Source organism: Pezoporus wallicus, unplaced genomic scaffold (genome assembly GCF_028554395.1).
Source record: "Pezoporus wallicus isolate ANWC-B61680 ecotype Strahan unplaced genomic scaffold, APGP_CSIRO_Pwel_v1 contig_161, whole genome shotgun sequence".
Lineage (NCBI taxonomy): Eukaryota > Metazoa > Chordata > Aves > Psittaciformes > Psittacidae > Pezoporus > Pezoporus wallicus.
In genome coordinates, this window is record NW_026642654.1 from 9,934,830 (window position 1) to 9,959,735 (window position 24,906).

General features: G+C 39.5%; 1 protein-coding gene across 1 annotated transcript in view; it reads right to left on the reverse strand.

The window, feature by feature from the left end:
* The window catches only part of SNTG2 (syntrophin gamma 2), a 169,069-nt gene that overhangs the window by 42,819 nt on the left and 101,344 nt on the right, over nucleotides 1-24,906 (reverse strand). The window contains exons 11-12 of the mRNA XM_057431918.1: nucleotides 15,876-15,914; nucleotides 1,546-1,662 (exon numbers count right to left, since the gene is read on the reverse strand). Of these exons, the coding sequence (XP_057287901.1) occupies nucleotides 1,546-1,662; nucleotides 15,876-15,914 (156 nt within the window). The remainder of the gene's footprint in view (nucleotides 1-1,545; nucleotides 1,663-15,875; nucleotides 15,915-24,906) is intronic.

Here is a 24,906-nt window from a genome sequence, read left to right on the forward strand (position 1 = left end):
ATAAATAGAAAGAAAACTGTCAACAGGTTTTATGTTTTATAGGCTCTGCCACACTTACTGGTGTATCTGAGTACTGGGATGACATAAAACATTGACAGAAGCAGTCCCCTCTGTTCATTTTTTTTTGAAAAGCAACTGTTTTCACAAAAATATTGAGCAGAAATACAATAGAGTGTAGTAGATACTGACAAGTAATATAGTATGAATACTACCATTCATCCTCACTTGTCTGTTCTTAGTACAGTGCTGAATATGATGAATGAAGATGTTTATCCCAAATTAGTACTGTGTAGATGGGTAGTTTTAATTATACCAAAAATGTTTCTTTATTGTGTATTTTCAAAAAAAGGTCTGAAAAGAATTATTAAAATTTATAAAGGAAAAACATTCATGTGGTTTGTTATGTATTTGTTTAATTTTTTTTTATTGTTTTTGCATTTTAATTGGATTGAAATAATTAAATCAAAGCTTAGTTCCTTGACTTAACATATAAACAATTGTTAGAGGGGAAAAACTCCCTCCTTTTCCCAAATCTGTTGTCTCATTTTAAAAAGAATACTATTGGCTACCTACAAATGCTTGAATAGGAATCATTGGATTTAGAAATCAAATTTAAAGAAAAAGAAAATGTTACTGATTGGTTTTCATTTTGGTTCACAAAAAAGTATTGAGGAGTATGCACTTCCCAAAGGTATTGCTGATGGTGCACATGGAAAGGATCATATTCTTTTGAACAGCTCAAGATATGGAGACTGACCACCCTCTGAGCACAACTGGCAGGAAGTTGCATAATGGAAATGAGAACATTGTAATTCCACATTATTTTTTTTTATTATTATTTGTTTAAAGCAAAGGCTCCCTGGAAAAGAAAAAAAAAAGAACATAAGGATAAAGCAATATCATGTGGTAAGTATGGGTCACTTTTTCAGAGTTTGGAATTCTACAGATTATTTCTGTTTTATTCTTTTAAATTAATGTTTGTTAGGGTTTAGAGTTTTTTCTTTTTAGGTAAGAGTTAAGTCATCTGTTGTAAGACAGAATTCTCATTACTAGCTATGTAAATTATCAAAGCAAGATGATGTCATCTGTACACTTACGACTGGATTCTCTGAAACAGTTCAATCCCTTGCCTGTGTGCAAAATCCACAAGTATCTACTAATAGTTTGGATTGTGTACTTCATGATGGATCTTCTCTTTAAGAGAGTAACTACCAAATCATCACATCTATAAAATACCTTAGAATAAATAAATAAAGAAATATTGGGCCTAACGAACCAGAGAAAAATCTGAGCCTGACATCTGTTAAAAGTGAAACACTCCCTATTGGAAGTTCTTTGAACTATCCAGGTACAGTAGGGCTTTCATAGGACCTTGGACGAGGTTAAATATCTAAAGCTTATTGAAATACAGTGACATCTATGGTTTTAAGTTCTTCTGAAATCTCAGCTGACAACATCACTTTGTAAGGAAAAACAAATCCAGGCATAACAAACAAGTTTCCATTTATAATGAAACTGTCACAAAAATACAACTTTTTTTTTTACCGGTGGAGTGCTGAAAATATAGAAGGATGAACCCTTCAGTGCTAGAAACTTAAATTTGTAGAGTTGAGATGAATCAATTCCTTCAAGTCTCTCATTTACCCATCCCATATGTATGACCTGTAAAAGAAAATAACTGAAAATTAGAGCTCTATTTTTCGTTGGAGCATAAGATATATCTGAATAGGTCAATTCTTTCCACAAAGAAGAGTGGTCATATTACAAAAGGATGTATCATCCACTTCTCCACATTTGCCTTCCCACCACTTCTATAGTCTTGAAGTACATGGTAACACACCAATCTGTCAGAATTCCTTGAATAGACCTTACAAGTACAGGTTATCTGAATCTGGTCTGAAATAATTATCATTGTAAAAGCTACCTGTGTGTGTCTCAGCAGACTCCCACTTGAGCCAGCAAAACGGGTGCACTGAAATATTTCAGTCAGCAGTTTATAAAAAACATGTTCCTACATTATCTATAGCACAGTCAAAACTTGGATACATTGAAATTTCTTTTAGATGTACCTCTAAAGAAGTACATCTGAAGAAATAAACAGCTGGCTGTAGGCTCATGTTTGCCACTATGTGTTCTCATAGAATTAGAAGTCAAATTCAATTGTTACATAGTTTTTCTCTAACAGTATTACAATGCATGCCTTTATATTTCAGGTAAATTAAAGAAAAATAAAATAAAGAAATAAAACTGCATTCTTCCCCTCTGAGGTAAATCTGAAAAATAAAATAAAAATAATAATAAAAAAATAATATAATTGATGTTGTTACCCACCAAAAATAACAAACAAAAACATTTTAGGCTTCATTTTGCAAACATTAATACAAACATATTGCCCTTGAAACAGGTACTTGAATCTATATTGATACACCAATCTGAATATACAGCTACTGCTGTATATTGTTAAGCTTGCTTGTTTTCAATTAAGGCTACACTTATGGAAAATACTGACTTACACAGGAGAAGAAATGTCACAGCACTTATGAATATACTGAGCCCAGAGAGCTTTGGTGGAAGTCAGTAGAAACAGCCTGAAGAAGGTATTCATTAAAACGCATGAAAATATCAGCATTTGTCCTATGGATAAAATTGGGGAAAATGTGATGGTCTCAGGAATGTTTTTCTATTGAAAGCCCAGTGTGTATACCTGTTGTTATTTTAGCAACAGACCACAGAGATGGCAAGTATGGACTGGGGGCAGCTAATAGTATAGATGCATATAGATAAATAAGCATGACATACTCTTCTGTCACGAAAATCTCGCACGTTGTTTTCTAATTTTATTATTTAATGTATCTATTCTGTCTCCCACTAAGTAGTTTATCAAGAAATAAATAATTAATAATTAACTAGTCATCCTCTATAGTCTTCTACTGAGATCTAGCATTAACATTTTAACTAGATCTAAGAAAAAGCATAATAAATACAGCAGTCCTTCCAGTTCTCAAATTGATATTCTCTAAATTTAATAACTCTCATTAAAACATTGTTTCTACAGTAAAGGTTTAGAAACAGGATGTTTAGATATTTCATTACTTTAACAAATATACTATAGTATTGATAATCTACTACAAACTGTATTCCATATTATCAGTGTGGTAATATAATACCAAATAATGCAGACAAAAACAATAATGTCCAAATCACAAGGCACAAACAGTACAATATTCTCCTCTACATTCCTAAAATCATGACTGCTGACTTGCAAACTGACACCATTTATTAACCTGCAACACCATTAAAATCTTTGCTAAAATCCTAGTTTACTGATTAAATTGATAAATAAATAAGCAAAGGATGTTCTTTATTCATCAACATTATCATCACCATTTATTCTTACAGCAGCACCCAACAAATAATTTTGGAATTATTCACCATGTCAAGTGGCAAAACTATGTCACAGATAAATACTGCAGCTTGCCTAGGTTGTTAATCAAATATCATATACTAAAGCAAACATGACACATTATGAGAAATATAACTATATATATTGTTGAAAATCAAAGATGTTCATTTAATATACTGAAAGAAGGAAAACATAAAGTTCCTAGTTGATACTCAGAGCAGGATGGTACTAGAAAACTGGAATTCCAAAATACATGTGATTTCCTACGATTAACAGGAAAAACTTGTTTTATCTAGTTGACAGAATCTGTAGGTTGGAATTCATGTGAAGGCCCTGTCGTTGTATTCTTATCTATGGCTGCAAGATGTGATAGGAGTGCCAAATCTATAACATCAATTTAATGTAGCACTTAATCTTCTGAGTAATTTTCTTGAGTATGTATTTAGCTACAAACACAAGACTGCATTTTCTAATTAGCTGCAGACTTTGTTTTTGACATCTGTTCTAAGTGTTTTACTGAAATTGAGCTGTATCATTGCTGGTTTTATTGCAGCCATATCATACTGTGACCAGTCTACCTGTGTTCGATCAGAATCAAGAGACTTGGTTTTAAGTATGCCCTTCTCCACACAAAGAGTTTTTTATAGTTATTAACAGCCATAAACTCAATGTTAAGCTGCTCTGTATGCTGAAATCTCTTTCAATCTCAGACAAAAAAAAAACAAGGAATGACACAAAACCATATTCACTGAACTAGATTTTGGGGGAATGGTTTTTCTACTCACTGAATTATTAGAACATTGTGGTATCACTCTAAACATACATGGATTGTACTAAGGTCACCTATTCATTCTACTTCATTGAAGACTACACAAAACCAGACAGTAATACTTTAGTAACATTTTGAATACATTGATCTGAATATTACTCTGCTTGACTGAAATGACTAACAAAAAATCCAATTCCAGGAAAAAAAGAGCTTCAATCAGGAAAAAAAAAAAAAAATTAAACTATCAAAGCAAAGAGAAAGCTTTAGAACCATTAGAAATATAAAAGGACCCTTTTTGTTTTTAAATCGATTATAGCTCCCAAGATATATCAGAAACTGAGTAAAAGTCTTCCAATTTTTATTTTCTTTAAAACTATTACTTAGCTTTGTATTGTCAATATAATTTGTGGAACATGGAAACAATTACATACCTAACAGTAGAAATAAGAAAAATTGATCTGCTGATTTATATCTTATAAAAGAAACAAAAACTTACATGGAAAACTTACCTAGTACATTATAGCTCAATGTCATTGAAATCAAACAAAAACCCCAACAAAACAAAAGAAAACCCACCTCAAAACAGTAAAAAACTCTCCATAAGTCCCAAGGTTATGGTTTCTCTCATGGTTAGCACCATGAAACACCTAAGAAATGAATGTGCTAGTAAACAAAATGTTGCAGCATTTTATGTACTTCCTAAGGCACCTATAAAATGAATGTCTGCATCAACTTGTTTAATTTTTTATTTTTTTAATGAAGATGTAAAAAAATTCAGCAAGCAGCACATTTGTAGAGCACTTTGAGATTTGGAGAATATCTCTGCAGAGTAATGATTGAACTCTCAGCAGTTACATAAATTTAGAGAAATATAGTACAACTAGAAGACAGACAAGGTTTCTGTTTGTTCATTCGTTTTAGAATTTTTGTATATTGAGGAGAAAAGGAAGGGAAAGAATATGGAATATGATTGTTTCATCAGATATAAAAGACTGAATCTGATACTTTCTTGGGAAAGAAGCAATAGTCAGGCCAGGTAGCTGAAGAGGGATAGCTACTGGCAGATAAGTGATGAGCTCATTGGATGTAGAGCTGCATTACTGTTATTTGCATGGCTTGGGGATATCAGGATGACAAACTAAAAGGTAAGTTACTAATGAATACGAACGAGAGGGAGGAACAGACATTACAAAACATTTAGGAGGAGAAAGAAATCGATCCAGTAAGATAAAAAAAAAAAAAAAAACAGGAGAAAATGTGAAACTAAAATGAAAATAACAAAAGGAAGAGCAGTATACAACTATATAAAGAGGGGAGAATCAACGAAAAAATATTTGGGAGGGAAAAAAAGACCCACAGAAAAGAGGATTCCCAATGTATACTTGACTATAACGATATAAAGACCTTAAAAAAGTAAAGGGAAATGAAAGCACTTCCTTTATTAGAATCAGTGATTAACTTATGCAAATATTGAAAAAAGTAATAAAAGTATGCATCTTTTTATTGAGTTATCAGAAAAATCTAATATCTTTTTCACTTTCTTTCCATACATCTTTCTTATTGACTGGTTGTCCTTGGTTCAGCAGTAGCAGTCATTTTTCTCCTTCATGGTAGCTGGTTCACTGCTGTGTTTTGACTTCCAGCCTGGGAACAGTGCTGGTGATACCGATGTTTTTGGTTGTTGCTAAGTGATGTTTACCCTGACCAAGGACTTTATGAGGCTCATGCTCTGCCAGGGAGGAGGGGAAGCCGTGAGGAAGCAGAGACGGGACGCCCCACCCAAGCTAGCCAAAGAGGTATTCCATACCACAGCACATGCCCGGGGTGGGGGTTAACTGGGAGTTACCCGGAAGGACACGGGCTTCTGGGTTGGACTCGTTTCTTGGCGGGTGGTATTATATTCTCTTCCCTTGTTATTTTCTCTTATCATTGTTGTCGTTGGTGGTAGCAGTGGTGATTTGTGTTGTACATTGGTTGCTGGACTGTTCTTGCCTCAACCCGTGGGAGTTGCACTCTTTCCATCCTCCTCCCCATCCCTCCAGGAACAGGGAAGGGGAGAGCCCGGGGTGGGGGGGGGGGGCTCGATTGCTGTCAGCCCAGCACCACTCACTGGGAGTGAGTGAACAAGTTGTCTGGCTAGGGTTTAAACCACGACACTGGTTTACTTAATGACCATTTAGACCACAGAAATGCAGAAAGACTAATTATTCAGTTCAACAAAAGTCTATATACAACAGAAGCAACCGAGTGTTGGCAATTAATAACAAGTTGCTTGTGGTTCATAAGTAGGTTACTGAGATTTTAATTGTTTCGGTACATGGGTGTGAACATCAGTGCTGGGATAAAACCTGTTCTGTTATTTGGACTGAAACCTGCCATTTGAAATTTAAGGAGTGCTCAGAAGGCATAACACTACAGACTGTCCCATTCTTAGCACTGCCTTCACCACTTTATTCCTATAATACATAATCAATTTGACATTGTTTTTTGAAACTCTGTGGAAAATTACACATACATTTGGAAAATTACCCATACATTATAGGTATGCTATTTTCTAATATGTTTTAATACACTTTCCAAAAGTTCCTGTAGGAACAAAATGATCTATGGAGCTCATTATGGAGAGATTAAACAAGCCACTAACAAAATGTAATCCAATCTTAGCAGACAAATGAAAGTTCTTATTTGTACTTACTGTTTTGCTACAGCAATAAAACATCTAGATGCGACAATGACTGTAAACTTAATGTGTTACAGTTAATACAGCAATCATTACATTTTGTATATAATACTTTTAGTTAAATAGTTATGAAAAGGAAATGATGCAAAACACTCCAGAGGGAAATGAAGAAAGAAAATCAAGTAGATGTCTGATGTATGACACAGAACAGATGGGTACATTTAAGTAACTGAAGTGGGATAAGAATCTACAACAGATGCCAGATTGGCCTGCAAGCTAACAACATCATTCTATGAAGCACAATGGAACAATACAAAATTAAGAAAGCAAAGAGAAGTACATCTTGAGGTAGCTTTTTCATTGTTTCTAACACAAGTGTTAGATTGCACGTTTTGAAAAGTACAGATACTGGAAGAAAAAAAGAGCAGTCCTTTCACATAGAGAATGATTTAACAAAAAAACCCCAAACAATAAAATCAAACAAAACAAACCTCCCCAAATTTGCAATACTAGAAGTTTTGATGCATGACATTAATGGTTTCCATTGTACACTAATTGCATTCAGCTATGCCCAAATTACTACTATCCAAGACACAATGGTTTAGAGATGAAAATACAAAGGAACGTAGAAATTGTGACACTCAAGTGTTTTATGTTCTTTGGCTCAGGAATGAAATCTGTAAATCCAAGCTGGGCACAGTTTGAATGCCACAAAGAGCACAACTAACCAGAGGGGAAGTATAAAGACAGGTGTGTATTGAATTTGTGTATCGTCACAGGAATTGGCTGCCTGTGCAAGATTTGGATTATGAGTCCTTTTTGGTGGGTATAATTGTTTCTCATCTTTCTTTGCTTGTTTTAACAAGGAGGCTGGGAAAAATATCACTCGCTTTTTCTCATTAAAGCCTTCTTGTTCAAGTTAGGATTCAAAACACAAAACTCACTCTGGAAGACAGGTACCAGTAAGATGTCTTACTGGTTATGCAATCTTATATTGTAGTAAATCAGTAGCACTTTTCGTGTAGCAAGAACTAAACAAACTAAATAAAAGTGGAAAACTCAGGTCCTTCACATTTATTTTTGTCTTACATGTCTACTTTTTTTTTTTTTTTTAACAATATTACAACAACAATAAAATATACCTAACAACCCATTCTCTTTCTCACCAAATAAAGACTAGAATTGTTTCTTCTGCAGTTTGGGAAACTAAAAAAAAGAAAACCTTTCAAACTACAGCTGTTTGCTACAGCTGTGGCAAAAAAGTTCTCAAAGAAGAAAACTCAGTCTGAAACTTCAGTACCAGTTTCCATGTACATCTTAATTAATAAAATGATAATTCTGCTTAAAAATTTGTTAACATAATTTTAGTTGGAGAGTAATCCTGAAGAAGGACTGATCTTGTAGTAATCCAGTGAAATCACAGTTTGGCAATAATGAATGGAAAAGCAACGGGTTTTAAAAGATGTGAAAAGTAGATACCTGTGCAGAAAATTATATACTCTAAAATATTTTTCACAATCCACAAGGCTGAAATACACAAAGAAAAGGAGAATAAAGAAGAATTGTTGTTTTTTTTTTTAAGTTTTTTTTTTTTTTTTAATATTCTAAGAGCTAAGGGAAGCTCAGGAAAAAAAGTTTAACTAGAGACCATGATTTTTTACCAAAGATAGAATTGTCTCGTGCCACTCACTGCCAGAGACATTACAGACGTAGATGACCACCACTGGCAAACATATTAGGGTAAGAAACCCCTCTTAAATACACCATTTCAACATTTTTACTTTAAATAGGAGTAGGTTTCCTTTATCTGACATGTTTTGTAGAGTTTATAGAATCCAGTGTTTTGAAGTGTTTAAACTTCAAGTAGAAATCTGATAGGAATATTTCATTAATACAGAAACAGTGAGAATACCATGAACAAACATACTGTCAATGTATCTACCTAATAAGCATTGTGAGACTTCATGACTTCATGAGGTATATTCAGAAATGCAACCATAGTTTCCACAATTCTATTATTTATAGATTTATTTTGTTGAGTTTGACAAATCTCTTGACTCAAGGTTTTTTTTTCAGTTTGCTTGTCTTTAAAATCAATATAGTAGTAATAGGTATTTACGTCACAGAGGCACCACGTATTAGCTAACTGAGTAGAGGTTAAAAAGTTAAGTGCTTTAAAGTGGCACTTCTGTTAAAGTAAGCTTTTTCAGCAGAAGTGGAAGTGGAAGACCAGATAAAAATCTCTGAAGCAGACCGAGAGAATTTCATTAGGAATTGCATAACTGACCTCCTGTATAAATGAAGTTAAAACAATTACCAAGGAAGGTCTCAGTTCTACCTTTACATTGCATTTGGGCCACAACAATCCCATACAGTGCTACGGGCTTGGAGAAGAGTTACTGGAAATCTGCTTGGTGGAAAAAGACCTGGGGGTGCTGATGGATGGCTGAACATGAGCCAGCTTGCGCCCAGGCAGCCAAGAAGGCCAACAGCATCCTGGCCTGTATTAGCACTAGTGTGGCCAGCAGGGGCAGGGCAATGATTGTACCCGTGTACTGGGCAGTGGTGAGGCCGTACCTTGAATTGGCATCATGCTATGCCAGGGGAGGTTTAGATTGGATATTAGGAAAAATTTCTTCACAGAGAGGGTGACCAGGCATTGAAACAAACTGTCCAGCGAAATGGTGGAATCACTGCCCCTGGAAGTGTTCAAAAACTGCGTAGATGTGGCCCTCAGTGACATGGTTTAGTGATGGTCTTGGCAGTCCTAGGTTAATGGATGGACTTGATGATGTTAAAGGTCTTTTCCAACCTAGCTGATTCTAGTGGTCTTCAAATTTAATGGAATTTAGTCATGCTCTCCTTCTGCAGGTGTAAGTTGTAAAATTATAGTCTGCAAGAATCTAACTTTTCCAGACTAATAACTAGGAGAAATTACCCTTATTGCTACACGATATACATTTTCAAAACATTTCAATCTTTTTTTTTAAAAATAAAAATAAAAACAAAAGCACTAAAAAAAAGGATCTTACAAGAGCATGTCTATGATTTATTTAATTCTGCAAGATGAAGGCAAGCAAACATGTTCATGGCACAGCTGTGGCAGCAGTTCTGCTATGAAGAACAATGGGGAAACCCTCCATATTAGAAAAGCTCCTTAATTACAATTAGGATCACATAATTAGCAAAAACAAAAGGGAAAATAGTCTTCTGAGAAATTTAGTATATTACCCCCTCTAAAATGCAGTATCCATGATACCTATTTTATTTCTAAAAAATGCTTCCTTAATGTTCTAAGGATCTCTAGTAATGGGGACCTCATAATCTCTCCCAACAATCTATTCTAGCACTTTAGTCCTTATGTCAAACATGAATTGCTCTTATTAGCCAAAAGTTAGGACTGTTTTTGCCCAATCCGTTAAAGACTCAGAATGATTTTAGCTTTAGACCAGAAGAGCAAAAAAAGCTTATACAGTTCACAGCTGGAGCAAAAAACCATGAACAAAAATACGTAGCTTGTGTGGCACCATTCCTTGCTTCTTTTCATATGTTTTACACATATGCACAAAGTTACCATTTCTGAACACTTCTTTCATATGTTCCCCTCTTTCAACTTGTCCATAGAGGCCATGGAAAACCTCTGGTCAGTATTTGGAAACATAGTGCACAAAATCAAATGCAGTACTCCTGCCAATGCCTTACAGCAAAAGGAACACTTTGCATGTCTTGCAGTAACTCATGTATAGCCTGTGATGCTTGCCTCTTACTCAATGGCCACAGAAGAGGCATAGTTGTTACAGCATGCAGGTAAATAGCCAGCTTTTGCCTGACATTTAACTGACAAGGTAACTATGTGAGAGACTGCTGGGCATTGCATATAAAGCAAAGGGAGAAGTTGGCTGGCTATCTCAAGCCTGCAGCTATACCAATAAATCAGTAAGGGGATAAGCTAGCAGTTGATATATATGAAAAGGAATTGAAAATGGGTGAAAAATGTCAAAAGATAATGAAACAGGGGTGCTGACTTACAGAGAGTGGTGGCAGTATCACAGATTAAAGCTGAAATAACCAAAGCAGCATGTAAAAATCAGAAAATACACGGGCCAATGGTGAAGGAGTAAAATGTGCGTGGGCTCCTTATTTGGGAGGGGAAAAAAAAAGGAGAAAAAAGGAATATAAGGTAAACCATATGAACAGGTTTCTTGGGGGATCTCTGTTGATCAGCCCTGTACCTGATTATCAAGATTGATGCAATAATAAACCATACTAATAAATTGTAATAATGACTATTGTTTTTCAGCCTCTACCTGACTGGCTTCTGCAGACAGGGGCATCTGGGATGGCTTCCGTAAGTGCTAGCAAGGCAATGGAGGATGGACCAAACCTTCCTAAAAGAATTTACATCCCCAGATACTTTTCAAGTATTTTCCAGTGACAACTTCCCCAGTCATTTCTCACAGACTCTCACATACTCTTGATTATTCTTGCACATGTACTGTACTCTAATTGGTTTCCACCCTGTTTTTCTTCAGCATGTGAAGATCATTCTTATCTGTAATGCTGCATTTTAAACCATTTTCAGATATTTAATATTTGCAAAGTTAGTAGATTTACTTTGCTAATGCACCAGAAAGGAAGTATTCAAGGGAACTGAATCCAAGACAAATATTTTCAGGAGTTCTAGTCAATATGTCAGTTTCAAAAATGAATCATTTATACCTACCATTGGTTTATCCAACAAAGTCTGCACAACTAAATCTATATAATACTTGTTTTAAAATATTGTAATGTCAAGAAATGTCATAAATCTTGCTGGAATCAAGATACATTGCAGCAACTGGCTGTCACCCATCCACAAGATGTGTTGTACTATCACAGGAGGAAATTAGATTGGTTGTCACTATTTATTCTTCACAAATCCTTCAGGGCAGTCATTCATTTGTTATCTTGCAGCTGCATACAAACATTTTGTTTATGTATTTCAAATTTCCTCCTAAAGGTTGAAGTTAAATTGATGGTCTAATTCCCCAACTTCTCTTTCTTTTTTCATTAACAGCCATGATGCTTGCCCTTGCCTTATCTTTCGATATGTCACCTGGCAGATGCAAATTCCCAGAACTATCTTGATAATAGTTATGAGATTACTTTCACCAGTTTTTCAAATATCACCATGTATTAAAAGCATACATAACACTAAAACTTCCCTTTGTAAGGCAATCTGAGATTTTGAGATTTGATTTGGTTTTGCTAGTATTATTTGCAAAAACTATGTTTAGTGAAGGCTGACCTCTGATATGCTGAGTAGAAGACAAACCTTTGTCTTTTTCTTGTTAATGCACTTAATTTTTTGTTCCCTATCTATCCCATGCTATTTTAATCTGTGCCCTGGCCTTCGTGGTACTATGACATGCTATGCTTTTGCCACCCTTGTCTCTAGATTTCACTTTTTGTATGATTTCGTCTGGACGTCAATGAAGAGGTCATTGCAAATAATTAAAACAAACAAGTGAAGAGGCATTCTAGGAAGTAGTGAAAAACTGTTTTACAGCATCACAAGAAAAAATATACATAATCTTAGCTAAAATCTGATCTATATTTTCTATTTCTACTGAGAAGAAACATTTTTATATTTTTATAAGTGGAGGACAGGAAATGATCATAATAGTTACAAAAAACCACCCAGGAAACAAAATAAAAACCCTTGCAAGTAGTTTTTCTGTACAGAGAATTGCCTAATTTACTGCTTTATAAAATATACTGAGCAATCCTGCAGTGTGTCTCTTTTTGAAAATTGAGTCCCCAATCTAGCTGCCTACTGATAGCAAAGAATCAAGTGCCTTCAAGTCTCTAGAGTACTATAATAAATTATATCAAGCAGAATTAGAAGCTATGATATTTGGAGAATGGTGGCTGTAACATCTTCTACAGTCAATAAAATCATGTACAAAGTGGCTGAATCCTCTCCCGTCCTTAGGGAGCAAGAATATTTTCTAAAAGTATTCAACATATAGATGCTTTGTCATCTACACAGGTGTCGTGGTTTAAACCCAGTCAAGTAATTCGTTCACTCACTCCCCCCCTTCTTTCCCTCCCCCTACTCCTGGAGAGACGGAGAGGAGGATCAAAAAGATTGCAACTCGCATGGGTTGAGATAAAAACAGTTCAGTAACTAAGGTATAACACAAATCACTACTCCTACCACCAATGATAATAATGATAAAGGAAAAAACAAGGGAAGAGAATACATCACCTCACCTCACCACCAGCCAACCGATAACTCGCCCCCCCAGCCCAACCAAGCTCTGACCGATACCTCCTCCAACTCCGCAGTCTCCCCAGCCCTTCTGGCTAACTCCCAGTTACATCCTGGGCATGATGTGCTGTGGTATGGAATACCTCTTTGGTCAGTTTGGGTCAGGTGTCCTGTCTCTGCCTCCTCCCAGCTTCCCCTCCTCCCTGGCAGAGCATGAGCCTCACAAAGTCCTTGGCCAAACCAAAACATCGCTATCAGCTCTGTTCCCAGGCTGAAAGTCAAAACACTGCACTGCACCAGCTACCAAGAAGGAGAAACATGACTGTTACTGCTGAACCCAGAACAACAGGTTATATATGCGCTTGAAGCCAGAGCTTCAGCAGTGGTACTTATTTAATACCTTCAAAATATGTGTAATCCCTGCACAGTCATAGCCTTTGACATGGACTAACTAGCATGGCATGCCCTGGGATAGTTAGAACTCCCCAAACAATTCTCAAGGACAGTCTGGGATTTAAGCATTACTGGGAATCATTTCTCTTAAAGGACTCAAAGGTAATGGAGAAAACTCACCGCAGGCAACACAATAATGAAATTCTAAGGACCTGTTTAATTCTTCAGTAAACCCCATACTCAAGGGCAACGATAAGTGTGCATCTATTACCAATTTTACTTTAAGGCAGCTCTTCAAGCGACCTTCAGTCTCTTAAGTTTAGCCTTCCTCTAAGTCTTAAATCAATTGCATCAACAAGAGCTATTCAAATTTGTACAAACATTATGTAACTGACTGTAATAGGCTCCATTAATCTAGGGCAGATCAAGGCCTCTTCTGTTTTCAGTTATCATTGTCAAGTTTTGTTTTATTTTATTCCTTTGTGATAAATATATATGATTCACATTTTATTTGATTTTAAAGTAAATTTTCACAGGACATTTTAAAGTCTGATTTTTTTACATTTGCTCCTGTAACATTTTTATGTTTGCTGGTTTTATTTACTTATCTGCCCAAATTAGTCATAAACTTTTTTTCACTTTTTGGCAGAGAGCAATGCTTTGTGTTGCCAGTTCCACCTTAAATTTTCAGCTCCGGAAATTAAAGTCCTAATTTTATCTTCCTTTCTTTTCGTATTTGGAATGGAAAAAGTGGGGTAGATTTGTACTGCGTAACCTTAGGCACTTACTTATATGATACATTAAGAGGCTTTTTAGGACCTCAGTATAGTCAAGACAGAAAAGGTTCCCATAAAGGATCTTTAAAGGGTTGTTATGAACTCTCTGAAATAGAATAATTGCCTCTACTGACTATCTAGGCAGTTTATGGAGACTAGCCTGTTTATTCAGGAAATCAAATTAGGTAGTTAAGTGACATACTGTATGACTGTCCCCAATATTTTTTTAAAAAGAGGAAAAATATGTCATCCTTTTTTTAATTAAACCCATTATGTGTGGTCAAACTGATATGTATAAACTTTGAACAGTCACTGAAGTATTTGTAGTAGAGAGTTGAAAAATATCCAAATTCAATACCTTTCCTTCTGGCATCCATAATCACATATTTTCCTTATCAGTTTAATTAATAATTAAAAGTCATGGCAAAAAGAGTAATTAAATGATCACTTCTTATATAGAACAGGTATTTATTTTGATTTTATGGGTAACTTAATTATCTAGTATACACAAAACTAAAGTCTGTAGAGGATTTTGAGGCCTACTTTTTTTAAAAAAAAGTACTGACTCAAATATAAGAAAACAATTTCATGTGTTAAGAAAATGCCAATGGTTAAATATTTTTAATAACTTCTAGAAGAGTCTATAAATGTCCGAGTACATTCTACAAATAAGATGATGAAATAGTGACATACAAAAAAATATACAAGCTGTGAAACTAATAAGTATTTGATCCCAATAAGAGAGTTTTTTTTACTCAGTTTGACCTGTGTAATAAAATTCCCTAATAAATTTCTGGAGAAAAACACTGTAAAAGACACTTTGCTTGATTTTCACTTTATTAATCTACAAACCCAGTATTTTTGAAAACAGAAGGGATCAGGTTCTTTGTTTCTGAGTAAGGATTCAGTGCCAGATTGATGCAATGAAAGTACATGTAAGTGAAACTTAGTTTTATAATACAAGCTTCAAAGTACTTCTCAGAATTACAGAATTAGCCTGGAAAATGCTACTACTATATTTTACAAAAGTAAATTCAAAAATCACTTTGCAATGTTATAAGAAGTAAGAACACCCTCCAGCACAGTAAATTCATCTGGCTCTTCACAACATTTGGCTAGTTGGAGCAGAAGAAATACCTTGTTACTCTGCTGAGCTTCAAAAGTCCCAGACAAACAGTCATGACAAATGCAATCTGCACACTATGACACATGTACAAGACTGGATTTTGAACAGACTCCTTGGGTATATGTGCACCATATGTGATATGAATACAGAGTTAAACTGTTTGAATCACTGCTGCAATATTGAATGCAAACATACACTACGCTTTTCCAAGACCTGGATGTGAGTTCCACTGTCCCCCTCTCATTTATTTCATGGCTCCACCTAACTCACTTTTTTAGGTCTAAAATGAAAGATTCTGCTCATTACTGTGGATTAGTAAGACTCTACTGAATTAAATAGGTCATTTCAGAACCTCAAACCATAGAAAACTTGGGTTTAGAATTTTAAAACTGTAAGCTCTACAAATTTTGCAACTTAATGCAATGACAAGAATACAGAAAAAGAAAAAAACCCAATAACATAATGAAAGTCTTACCTGGTCTGAGGGCGAACAGCATTTATTTGCCATTTTCATCTATGAAAGAGAGATGAAAGAATACACAGAGATTTTAATATGCTGGAGAATTTCTATGATGCAATTAGCATTGGCTTATATACTGAATACTGTATTAATATTGCAAGTTATATTTATAGGAAATTAAATCGTTCAGTGCTTATATACTAGATTTTTACTATTACACTAAATTTACAAAACCAAGGACACAAAAGATGCTAAGCCTTTTACCAGTTTTCATTAAATCATTCACAAAGATTTGCATTTATAAATTCAATTTTGTCATTCTGAGTGAAACAATTATACTGAACTGTAGACACCTCACTTACTTAGGTCTTAGTTAAACAATTAATTACACATCTGTAAGTGAGGTGTATGATTAAATACTTTTGAAATGAAGGCTATAGAGTGTCAGACATGCTTAAAACAAAGGGAACATTGTTTATGCTTTCCTTCTAGTTTACTCTTCAAGATTCAAGTTATGTATCTTTCTTTTTCATGCCTGTTCAGATAATGAAGAGTTTTGTCAATTTTGTCCTTTTTTTTTTTTTTTTTGCAGTCACAGTTTGTGTAAATAAGTGGTGGACAAACCCTGACAGATATTTCCTTCTTTAAAGTGAAACACTTCTTTAAAGTGCAAAATTTGTAAGTGTCATAATGATACGGAATCCAGACAAAAAAAGATCAGGCAGGAAAGACTGACTCCCCTATAACGCAAAGATACGAGCTGCAAACTGTTCTACCATTGATGAGTACTTCCAAAGGATCTTCTCTAAAAGCCTGTTTTATAACAGGGTTTGTGATAGAAGACCAAAAGCTATGCCTTAATAAATGAAGGGAAGAGGAAAAAAACAGCTGATATAAAGGAAATCACTCACTGCCTCCCACAAGCCGACTGATGCCCAAGCAGTCTCCAAGCAACAGCCACCTATATCACTTTTATTGCTGAGCACAATTGTATATGGTATGGAATATCTCTTTGGCCAGCCTGCATCAGCTGCCCTAGCTGTGTCATTTTGCAGTTCCTTCCCCATCCTTGCTGGGGCGGTGGGATGTGTCAGAGTGAGAAAAAGTCAAAGCCTTGATGCTGTGCAAGCACTGTACAGTAACAGTCAACATATTGGTGTGTGATTAACACTGTTTTAGCCTCAAATATAAAACACAGCATCATATGGCTGTTATGAAGAAGGTTATCTCCATAACAGCCAGACCCAGTATGCCTCTAAGAGGCCAAAAGGCTCTTGTTACAGTAATGACAAGAGCCTCAGGATGTGTCAGGGTTTGTCTGGACTGTCTGGAGCTCTATTACAGCTTGTTTAGCTGTAACATACACACTAATAACCATGGGACTATTGCCTACTTGGTATCAGCAAATTACAGTTGTATAATGCAATTATATATATAAATCATACATATAAATCTTATAGGTGTATATATAAATGAAGTATATAAAGTATAGACACACGTACACACTTGTAGCTAACAGACGGCAACAAGAAGTCATTATTCGACACAAAGTGAATTATCTATGACCATAAATAAAATTAACAGATGACAAATGCGATGTGGAGGATTACAGGACAAGAGCAGGAGCCTTGCTTGTATGGACACAGGATGATACACAGTTTCACGGCTGTAGCACTCATTCCTAACCTATTATGGGCCATTAGGGCTCCTCCTCCCCTGTACTCCCTTTTGCAGCCTACTGGAAATGAATTGTGTGGTCAAATGGTGCAGGTGTGCTGGTGGGTGAGACAACTGGGCTCTGGGGTTGTGAGAGTAACTCAGGCTCTGGGGATGAGGTGGCCAGACCTGCTGGGAGCCTGGGCATCTGCCAGGCCTGGCTGTCACTTTCAGTATAGTGCTGGGAAAGTTTGCCAGCCCCTTGAAGGGGCCCTGCCAGGGAAATAACAGGGACAACTACAGCAGAACAAAAAACAGCAGATGCAGACACCTGCACCATAATAGGAATGATGATGAGGATGGAGCTGACATGCAGCTGCCAAGCAGAGCAGAGAAGCCCCCAGCAAGGCTCATTGCAGCTCTTGCACGCAGCTCTGCGTACAGCAGCCTGATCGCAGCCTGCATGGATGCAGCCTGCCAGAGGTGGCCTGGAGCACTCTGGAAGGGTGAAGAGGTGGCACAGCTTGTGGCCCCAACAATAGTAAACCAGTGAGAACTCAAGAACCCCACTCTGTCAACTGGTGTCCTGGGTTCAGCAGTTGCAGTCATGTTTCTCCTTCGTGGTAGCTGGTACACTGCTGTGTTTTGACTTCCAGCCTGGGAACAGCGCTGGTGATACCGATGTTTTTACGTGTTGCTATGGGTACCACAGATAGAAAATATCTAACTCTGATTTTGGTAACAAAGTACCCCTTATTTCTTCAGTTATGCAGTTGTTCCCTGATGCACAAGGTAGCCCTTTTTTTGGCTGACAAAACCAGACCTCTGAAGTAGTCAGATCAATGGTATTTGACAGCAAGGACTGTTCTTGTCTCAACCCGTGGGAGTTGCACTTTTTCCTCCTCCCTGTTCCTCCAGGAGCAGGGAAGGGGAGAACCCCGGTGGGGTGGGGGGCTCGATTGCTGTCAGCCCGGCACCACTCACTGGGAGAGAGTGAACAAGTTGCCTGACTGGGTTTAAACCACGACAGTTCTTTTGGCACCCAACATGGGGCACGAGGGGTTGAGATAACAACAGATCTGACAGGATTAACAGTCACTCGTCACAATGCTGATTTATTGGCTCTCAAGGTTGTTCCTCTTGATCTCACAGGTTCAGTATATCATATCTTATGTCCATCCGGTATTTGCTGTATTAGTGTTTTTAGTGTGGGGCTTGGGCTAAGGTTTTTGTCTCATTGTACTTTATGGTAATGACTTGTAATATATTAGAATCATTGATCATGAAACTGATCTGGCTTATGTTCCCAGTGTGGTCACCACCTTTATACTTTGGGAGGTATATAATAGAAGTGCTTAGCAATTACACATCTTTTTTCTCCTTCTCATGTGCTCAACCTGTGAAGGAGACATTCTTTTACCCTCCCACTCTTCCCCCCAGACCATTTACATTTGAGAGTTTTGAAGTTTTTGAGTAGCCTTTTAATGCTGTTGAGACTTGTTTGCTGATGGTCATGGGAATCACCATGCTAACACGCATACAGAGTGTGTTTTGCCTATGACTGATTTCAAGAGTTAAGCAGAGTCAGGTTTGGGTCTTGTCTGGGGTCAAACGATGATGTAGGAGGACCAAGAGATTTTTCCCTGAGGCTGGACAGCCATGAGTGGCAGGGTGTGGGGGATAGTATGGGCAAGTATCTAGGTCAGTGGGCCCCTCCAGTACTTTGGAATTTCACTACCGAACAACTGCAAAATCCAGAAGAATTAGTAAAACACTTAAATGAGGTGTGTGGTCATTCTGGCCATACCAGAGATGGACAAATCACGGCAACGTGCTGGGGCTTGGCCTATGCTTACAGGGCCTTGTTCAACACTATCCAGCACCTTCAAAAGGAAAAGAATGTCGGCGGATCTGAGGGCAAAGCAACAGTCAGCGCAGCTACTCCAGCTCCAGTCACAGCAGCTACACCACCCCCAGCAACAAGTACAGTCGCTAATCAAACTCTGGGTGCAATGAACAGCACAGCTACCCCAGTGGCAAGTACAGCAGCTGCTCAAACTTCGACTGCAACAGACAGCGTGGTTACCCCAGCTCCAAGCACAGCAGCTACACCACCCCCAGCAACAAGTATAGTCGCTACTCAAACCACAGTGATAATCACTGCAGCCAAACCAGAGGACCACTTTGTACCAATATTGGTTGCCCCTGTATGCAAGAGAACAAGCAAAAAAGAGGCAAGAAAGGTGAAGCGAGATGAAGAAACAATGAATTCACCACCCGGTCTAGAATCTGATCAGGAGTCATCATCACATGACGAAGAACAAGAGGTAACTTCTCGACCTTGGACCTCAACCCAGCTACGGAATATGCGAAAAGATTTTACCCGCAAACCAGGGGAGCACATCATCACCTGGTTACTCCGATGCTGGGACAATGGGGACGATGGTCATGAACTAGAAGGTACAGAAGCCAAGCAGCTGGGATCACTTGCTAGAGAAGGGGGAATTGACAAAGCAATTGCAAGAGAGGAAAAGTCCCTCAGTCTTTGGAGGCGGCTCTTGGCAGCTGTGAAAGAAAGGTTTCCATACAAGGAAGATGTTCTGAGTTGTTCGGCCAAGTGGACTACTATGGACAAAGGCATCCAGTCTCTGAGGGAATCAGCCATCGTAGAGATGATCTATCACATCAAGCCGAATAACGGGGATATACCCATAGATCCAGATGAAGTTGAATGTACACTACCCATGTGGCGAAAACTTACACGGAATGCACCGTCATCGTATGCCCATTCATTGGCAACAGTAACCTGGAATGACATAGTACCACTAACAGTGGATGAAATGGTTCATAAACTCCGAGAGTTTGAAGACAATCTCACCCCTTCCATCATCTCAGCTGTGGAAAAACTGTCCCAGGACCTCAGACAATTGAGGGACGATCTATCTGATTTATCCAGCTCCTCACGTGTACCAACACACGTCTCAGCTATTAACAAAAGGTGTCCTATTGTTCGAGAGAGGAGATACAGGAGGTATACGCCACGGGCTACCCTATGGTTTTACCTGCGGGATCACGGAGAAGACATGACAAAGTGGGATGGAAAACCTACTTCAGCTTTGGAGGAACAGGTGAGTGAATTGAAGAGGGGAGCAAGGGCCAAGACTGATCATCCCATGAGAGCTGCGGCTTCAGTCTCTGGTGAGCAGGTTCCCAGATGGAGCAGAAGAGCTGATTTTACTCCAGCTCCTGTAATAACGAAGAATAATCCCTTTCAACAAGACTTAAGTGTCCAACATTGTGATGACCATTAGAGGGGCCCTGCCTCCAGCCAGGTGGAGGTAGGGGACAATCGGATTTACTGGACTGTGTGGATCAGATGGCCTGGCACATCAGTCCCACAGAAGTATAAGGCTCTAGTAGCTACCGGTGCACAGTGTACCCTGATGCCATCAAGCTGCCAAGGGGTGGAACCCATCTATATTTCTGGAGTAACAGGAGGATCCCAAGAGTTGACTGTGCTGGAGGCTGAAATCAGCCTGACTGGGAGGGAGTGGCAAAAGCACCCTATTGTGACTGGTCCAGAGGCTCCACACATCCTCGGCATAGACTACCTCAAGAGAGGGTGCTTCAAAGACCCAAAAGGGTACCGGTGGGCTTTTGGTATTGCTGCTTTGGAGACTGAGGAAATTGAGCAGCTGTCCACCTTGCCTGGTCTCTCAGAAGATCCTTCTGGTGTGGGGTTGCTGAAAGTCGAAGAACAACAAGTGCCAATTGCGACCACAACAGTGCACCGGTGGCAATATCGCACCAACCGAGACTCCCTGATTCCCATCCATCAGCTGATCCATAGACTGGAGAGTCAGGGAGTGATCAGCAGGGCCCGCTCGCCCTTTAATAACCCTATATGGCCAGTGCAAAAGTCTAATGGAGAATGGAGACTAACAGTAGACCATCGTGGCCTGAATGAAGTCACACCACCATTGAGTGCTGCCGTACCGGACATGCTAGAACTTCAGTATGAGCTAGAGTCAAAGGCAGCCAAGTGGTATGCCATGATTGATATTGCCAATGCATTTTTCTCAATTCCTTTGGCAGCAGAGTGCAGGCCACAGTTTGCTTTTACTTGGAGGGGTGTCCAGTTCACTTGGAACCGACTGCCCCAGGGGTGGAAACACAGCCCTACCATTTGCCATGGACTGATCCGGACTGCACTGGAACAGGGGCAAGCTCCAGAACACCTGCAATACATTGATGGCATTATTGTGTGGGGCGATACAGCGGAAGAAGTCTTTGAGAAAGGGAGGAAAATAATCCAAATCCTGCTGAAAGCTGGTTTTGCCATAAAACGGAGTAAGGTCAAGGGACCTGCACAGGAGATTCAATTTTGGGGAATAAAATGGGAAGATGGACGTAGACAGATCCCCACAGATGTGATCAACAAGATAACAGCAATGTCTCCACCAACTAATAAGAAAGAAACGCAAGCTTTCTTGAGTGCTGTGGGGTTCTGGAGAATGCACATCCCAAATTACAGTTCGATTGTAAGCCCTCTCTATCATGTGACCCAGGAAGAAGAATGATTTTAAATGGGGCCCTGAGCAACAACAAGCCTTTGAGCAAATTAAACGAGATATAGTTCATGCAGTAGCCCTTGGACCAGTCCGGACCGGGCCAGATGTAAAAAAATGTGCTGTACACTGCAGCTGGGGAGAACGGTCCTACCTGGAGCCTCTGGCAGAAAGCTCCAGGGGAGACTCGAGGTCGACCCCTCGGCTTTTGGAGTCAGGGATACAAAGGATCTGAGGCCAGCTATACCCCAGCTGAGAAAGAGATACTGGCAGCCTATGAAGGGGTTCGAGCTGCTTCGGAAGTGATTGGCACTGAAGCACAGCTCCTCCTGGCACCCCGGTTGCCCGTGCTGGGCTGGATGTTCAAAGGCAGGGTCTCCTCTACACATCATGCAACTGATGCTACATGGAGTAAATGGGCTGCGCTAATTATACAACGAACTCGAATAGGAAATCTCAGTCGTCCAGGAATTCTAGAAGTCATCACGAACTGGCCAGAGGGCAAAGATTTCGGAATGTCACTAGAGGAGGAGGTGGTGAGCGCTGAAGAGGCCCCACCATATAATAAACTGTCAGAAAGTGAAAAGCAGTATGCCTTGTTTACTGATGGGTCTTGTGGGAATACTGAAGCCGTATTGTGGGAAAGCATCAGAGATGGAAGGCAGCTGTATGGAGTCCCCAACGACAAGTTGCAGAAACTGCTGAAGGAGAGGGTGAATCGAGTCAGCTTGCTGAGGTGAAAGCCATCCAGCTGGCCCTGGACATTGCTGAACGAGAAAGGTGGCCAGTACTTTACCTCTATACTGACTCATGGATGGTGGCAAATGCCCTGTGGGGGTGGTTGAAGCAATGGAAGCAGAGCGACTGGCAACGCAGAGGTAAACCCATCTGGGCTGCTGCACTGTGGGAAGATATCGCTGCCTGGGTGCAGAACCTGGTGATGAAGGTACGTCATGTAGATGCCCATGTACCCAAGAGTCGGGCCACTGAGGAACACCAGAACAACCAACAAGTGGATAAAGCGGCTAAGATTCAAGTGGCTCAGATGGACTTAGATTGGCAACATAAAGGTGAATTATTTTTGGCCCGGTGGGCCCATGAAACTTCAGGCCATCAGGGCAGAGATGCAACATATAGATGGGCTCGTGATCGAGGGGTGGACTTAACAATGGACACTATTGCCCAGGTTATTCATGAGTGTGAAACGTGCTGCAATTAAACAAGCCAAGTGGTTAAAGCCTCTTTGGTATGGAGGACGATGGTTGAGTATAAATATGGGGAGGCCTGGCAGACTGACTATATCACACTGCCACCAACCCGCCAAGGCAAGCGCCATGTGCTTACCATGGTGGAAGCAACCACCGGGTGGCTGGAAACATACGCTGTGCCCCATGCCACTGCCCGGAACACTATCCTGGGCCTTGAGAAACAGATTTTGTGGCTACACGGCACCCCAGAGAGAATTGAGTCAGACAATGGGGCTCATTTCCGGAATTACCTTATAGATATTTGGGCCAAAGAGCATGGCATTGAGTGGGTATATCACATCCCCTACCACGCACCAGCCTCTGGGAAAATCGAACGGTACAATGGGCTGTTAAAAACTACACTGAGAGCGATGGGTGGGGGAACTTTCAAGCATTGGGATACACTCTTACCAAAGGCCACCTGGTTGGTCAACACCAGAGGATCTGCCAACAGGGCTGGCCCAGCCCAGTCAGAACTTTTACATATTGTAGGGGAGGGACAAAGTTCCCATGGTGCATATGAAGAATTTGCTGGGGAAGACAGTCTGGGTAATTCCTGCTTCAGGTAAAGGCAAACCCAGTCATGGGATTGCTTTTGCTCAGGGACCTGGATATACTTGGTGGGTAATGTGGGAAGATGGGGAAGTCCGATGTATACCTCAAGGGGATTTGATTTTAGGGGAAAACAGCCAATGATCTTAATTGTATGCTGTTGCCTGCTGTGTAATACTTTTATAGCCCATCAACTAGATGTCTCCAGGTCACCAGCGACTAGCCCTGACTTCCCTCCAACCATCATCCCAACAGAGAATGAACTTTGATAGAACCGGATGAGTTCCGCCGTAAAGGAACGACCAGCATCAGCAGGCAATGATCCAATACTGCACACAGCCTATCCTGCCCTGAAAGATTGTTACAAGAGATGGAACCTGACATTATGGACTGAATGGACTCAGCAGCATTATAGAGATTGGTCCATGCACTGAGTGATAGTGTATTGAAAATGTGGGATCTGAGCATGATGTGAATGGTATGGAATAAGGGGTGGGTAATGTCCTGGGTTCAGCAGTAGCAGTCATGTTTCTCCTTCGTGGTAGCTGGTGCACTGCTGTGTTTTGACTTCCATCCCAGGAACAGTGCTGGTGATAGAGATGTTTTTGGTTGTTGCTAAGTGATGTTTACCCTGACCAAGAACGACTTTGTGAGGCTTATGCTCTGCCAGGGAGGAGGGGAAGCCGTGAGGAAGCAGAGACGGGGCGCCTGACCCAGGCTAGCCAAAGAGGTATTCCATACCACAGCACGTCATGCCCGGCAGGGGGGGGGGTAACTGGGAGTTACCCGGAAGGACACGGGCTTCCACATGGGACTCGTTTCTTGGCCGGTGGTATCATATTCTCTTCCCTTGTTATTTTCTCTTATCATTGTTGTCGTTGGTAGTAGCGGTGGTGATTTGTGTTGTACATTGGTTGCTGGACTGTTCTTGTCTCAACCCGTAGGAGTTGCACTCTTTCGATCCTCCTCCCTGTTCCTCCAGGAGCGGGGAAGGGGAGAGCCCCGGTGGGGAGGGGGCCCTCG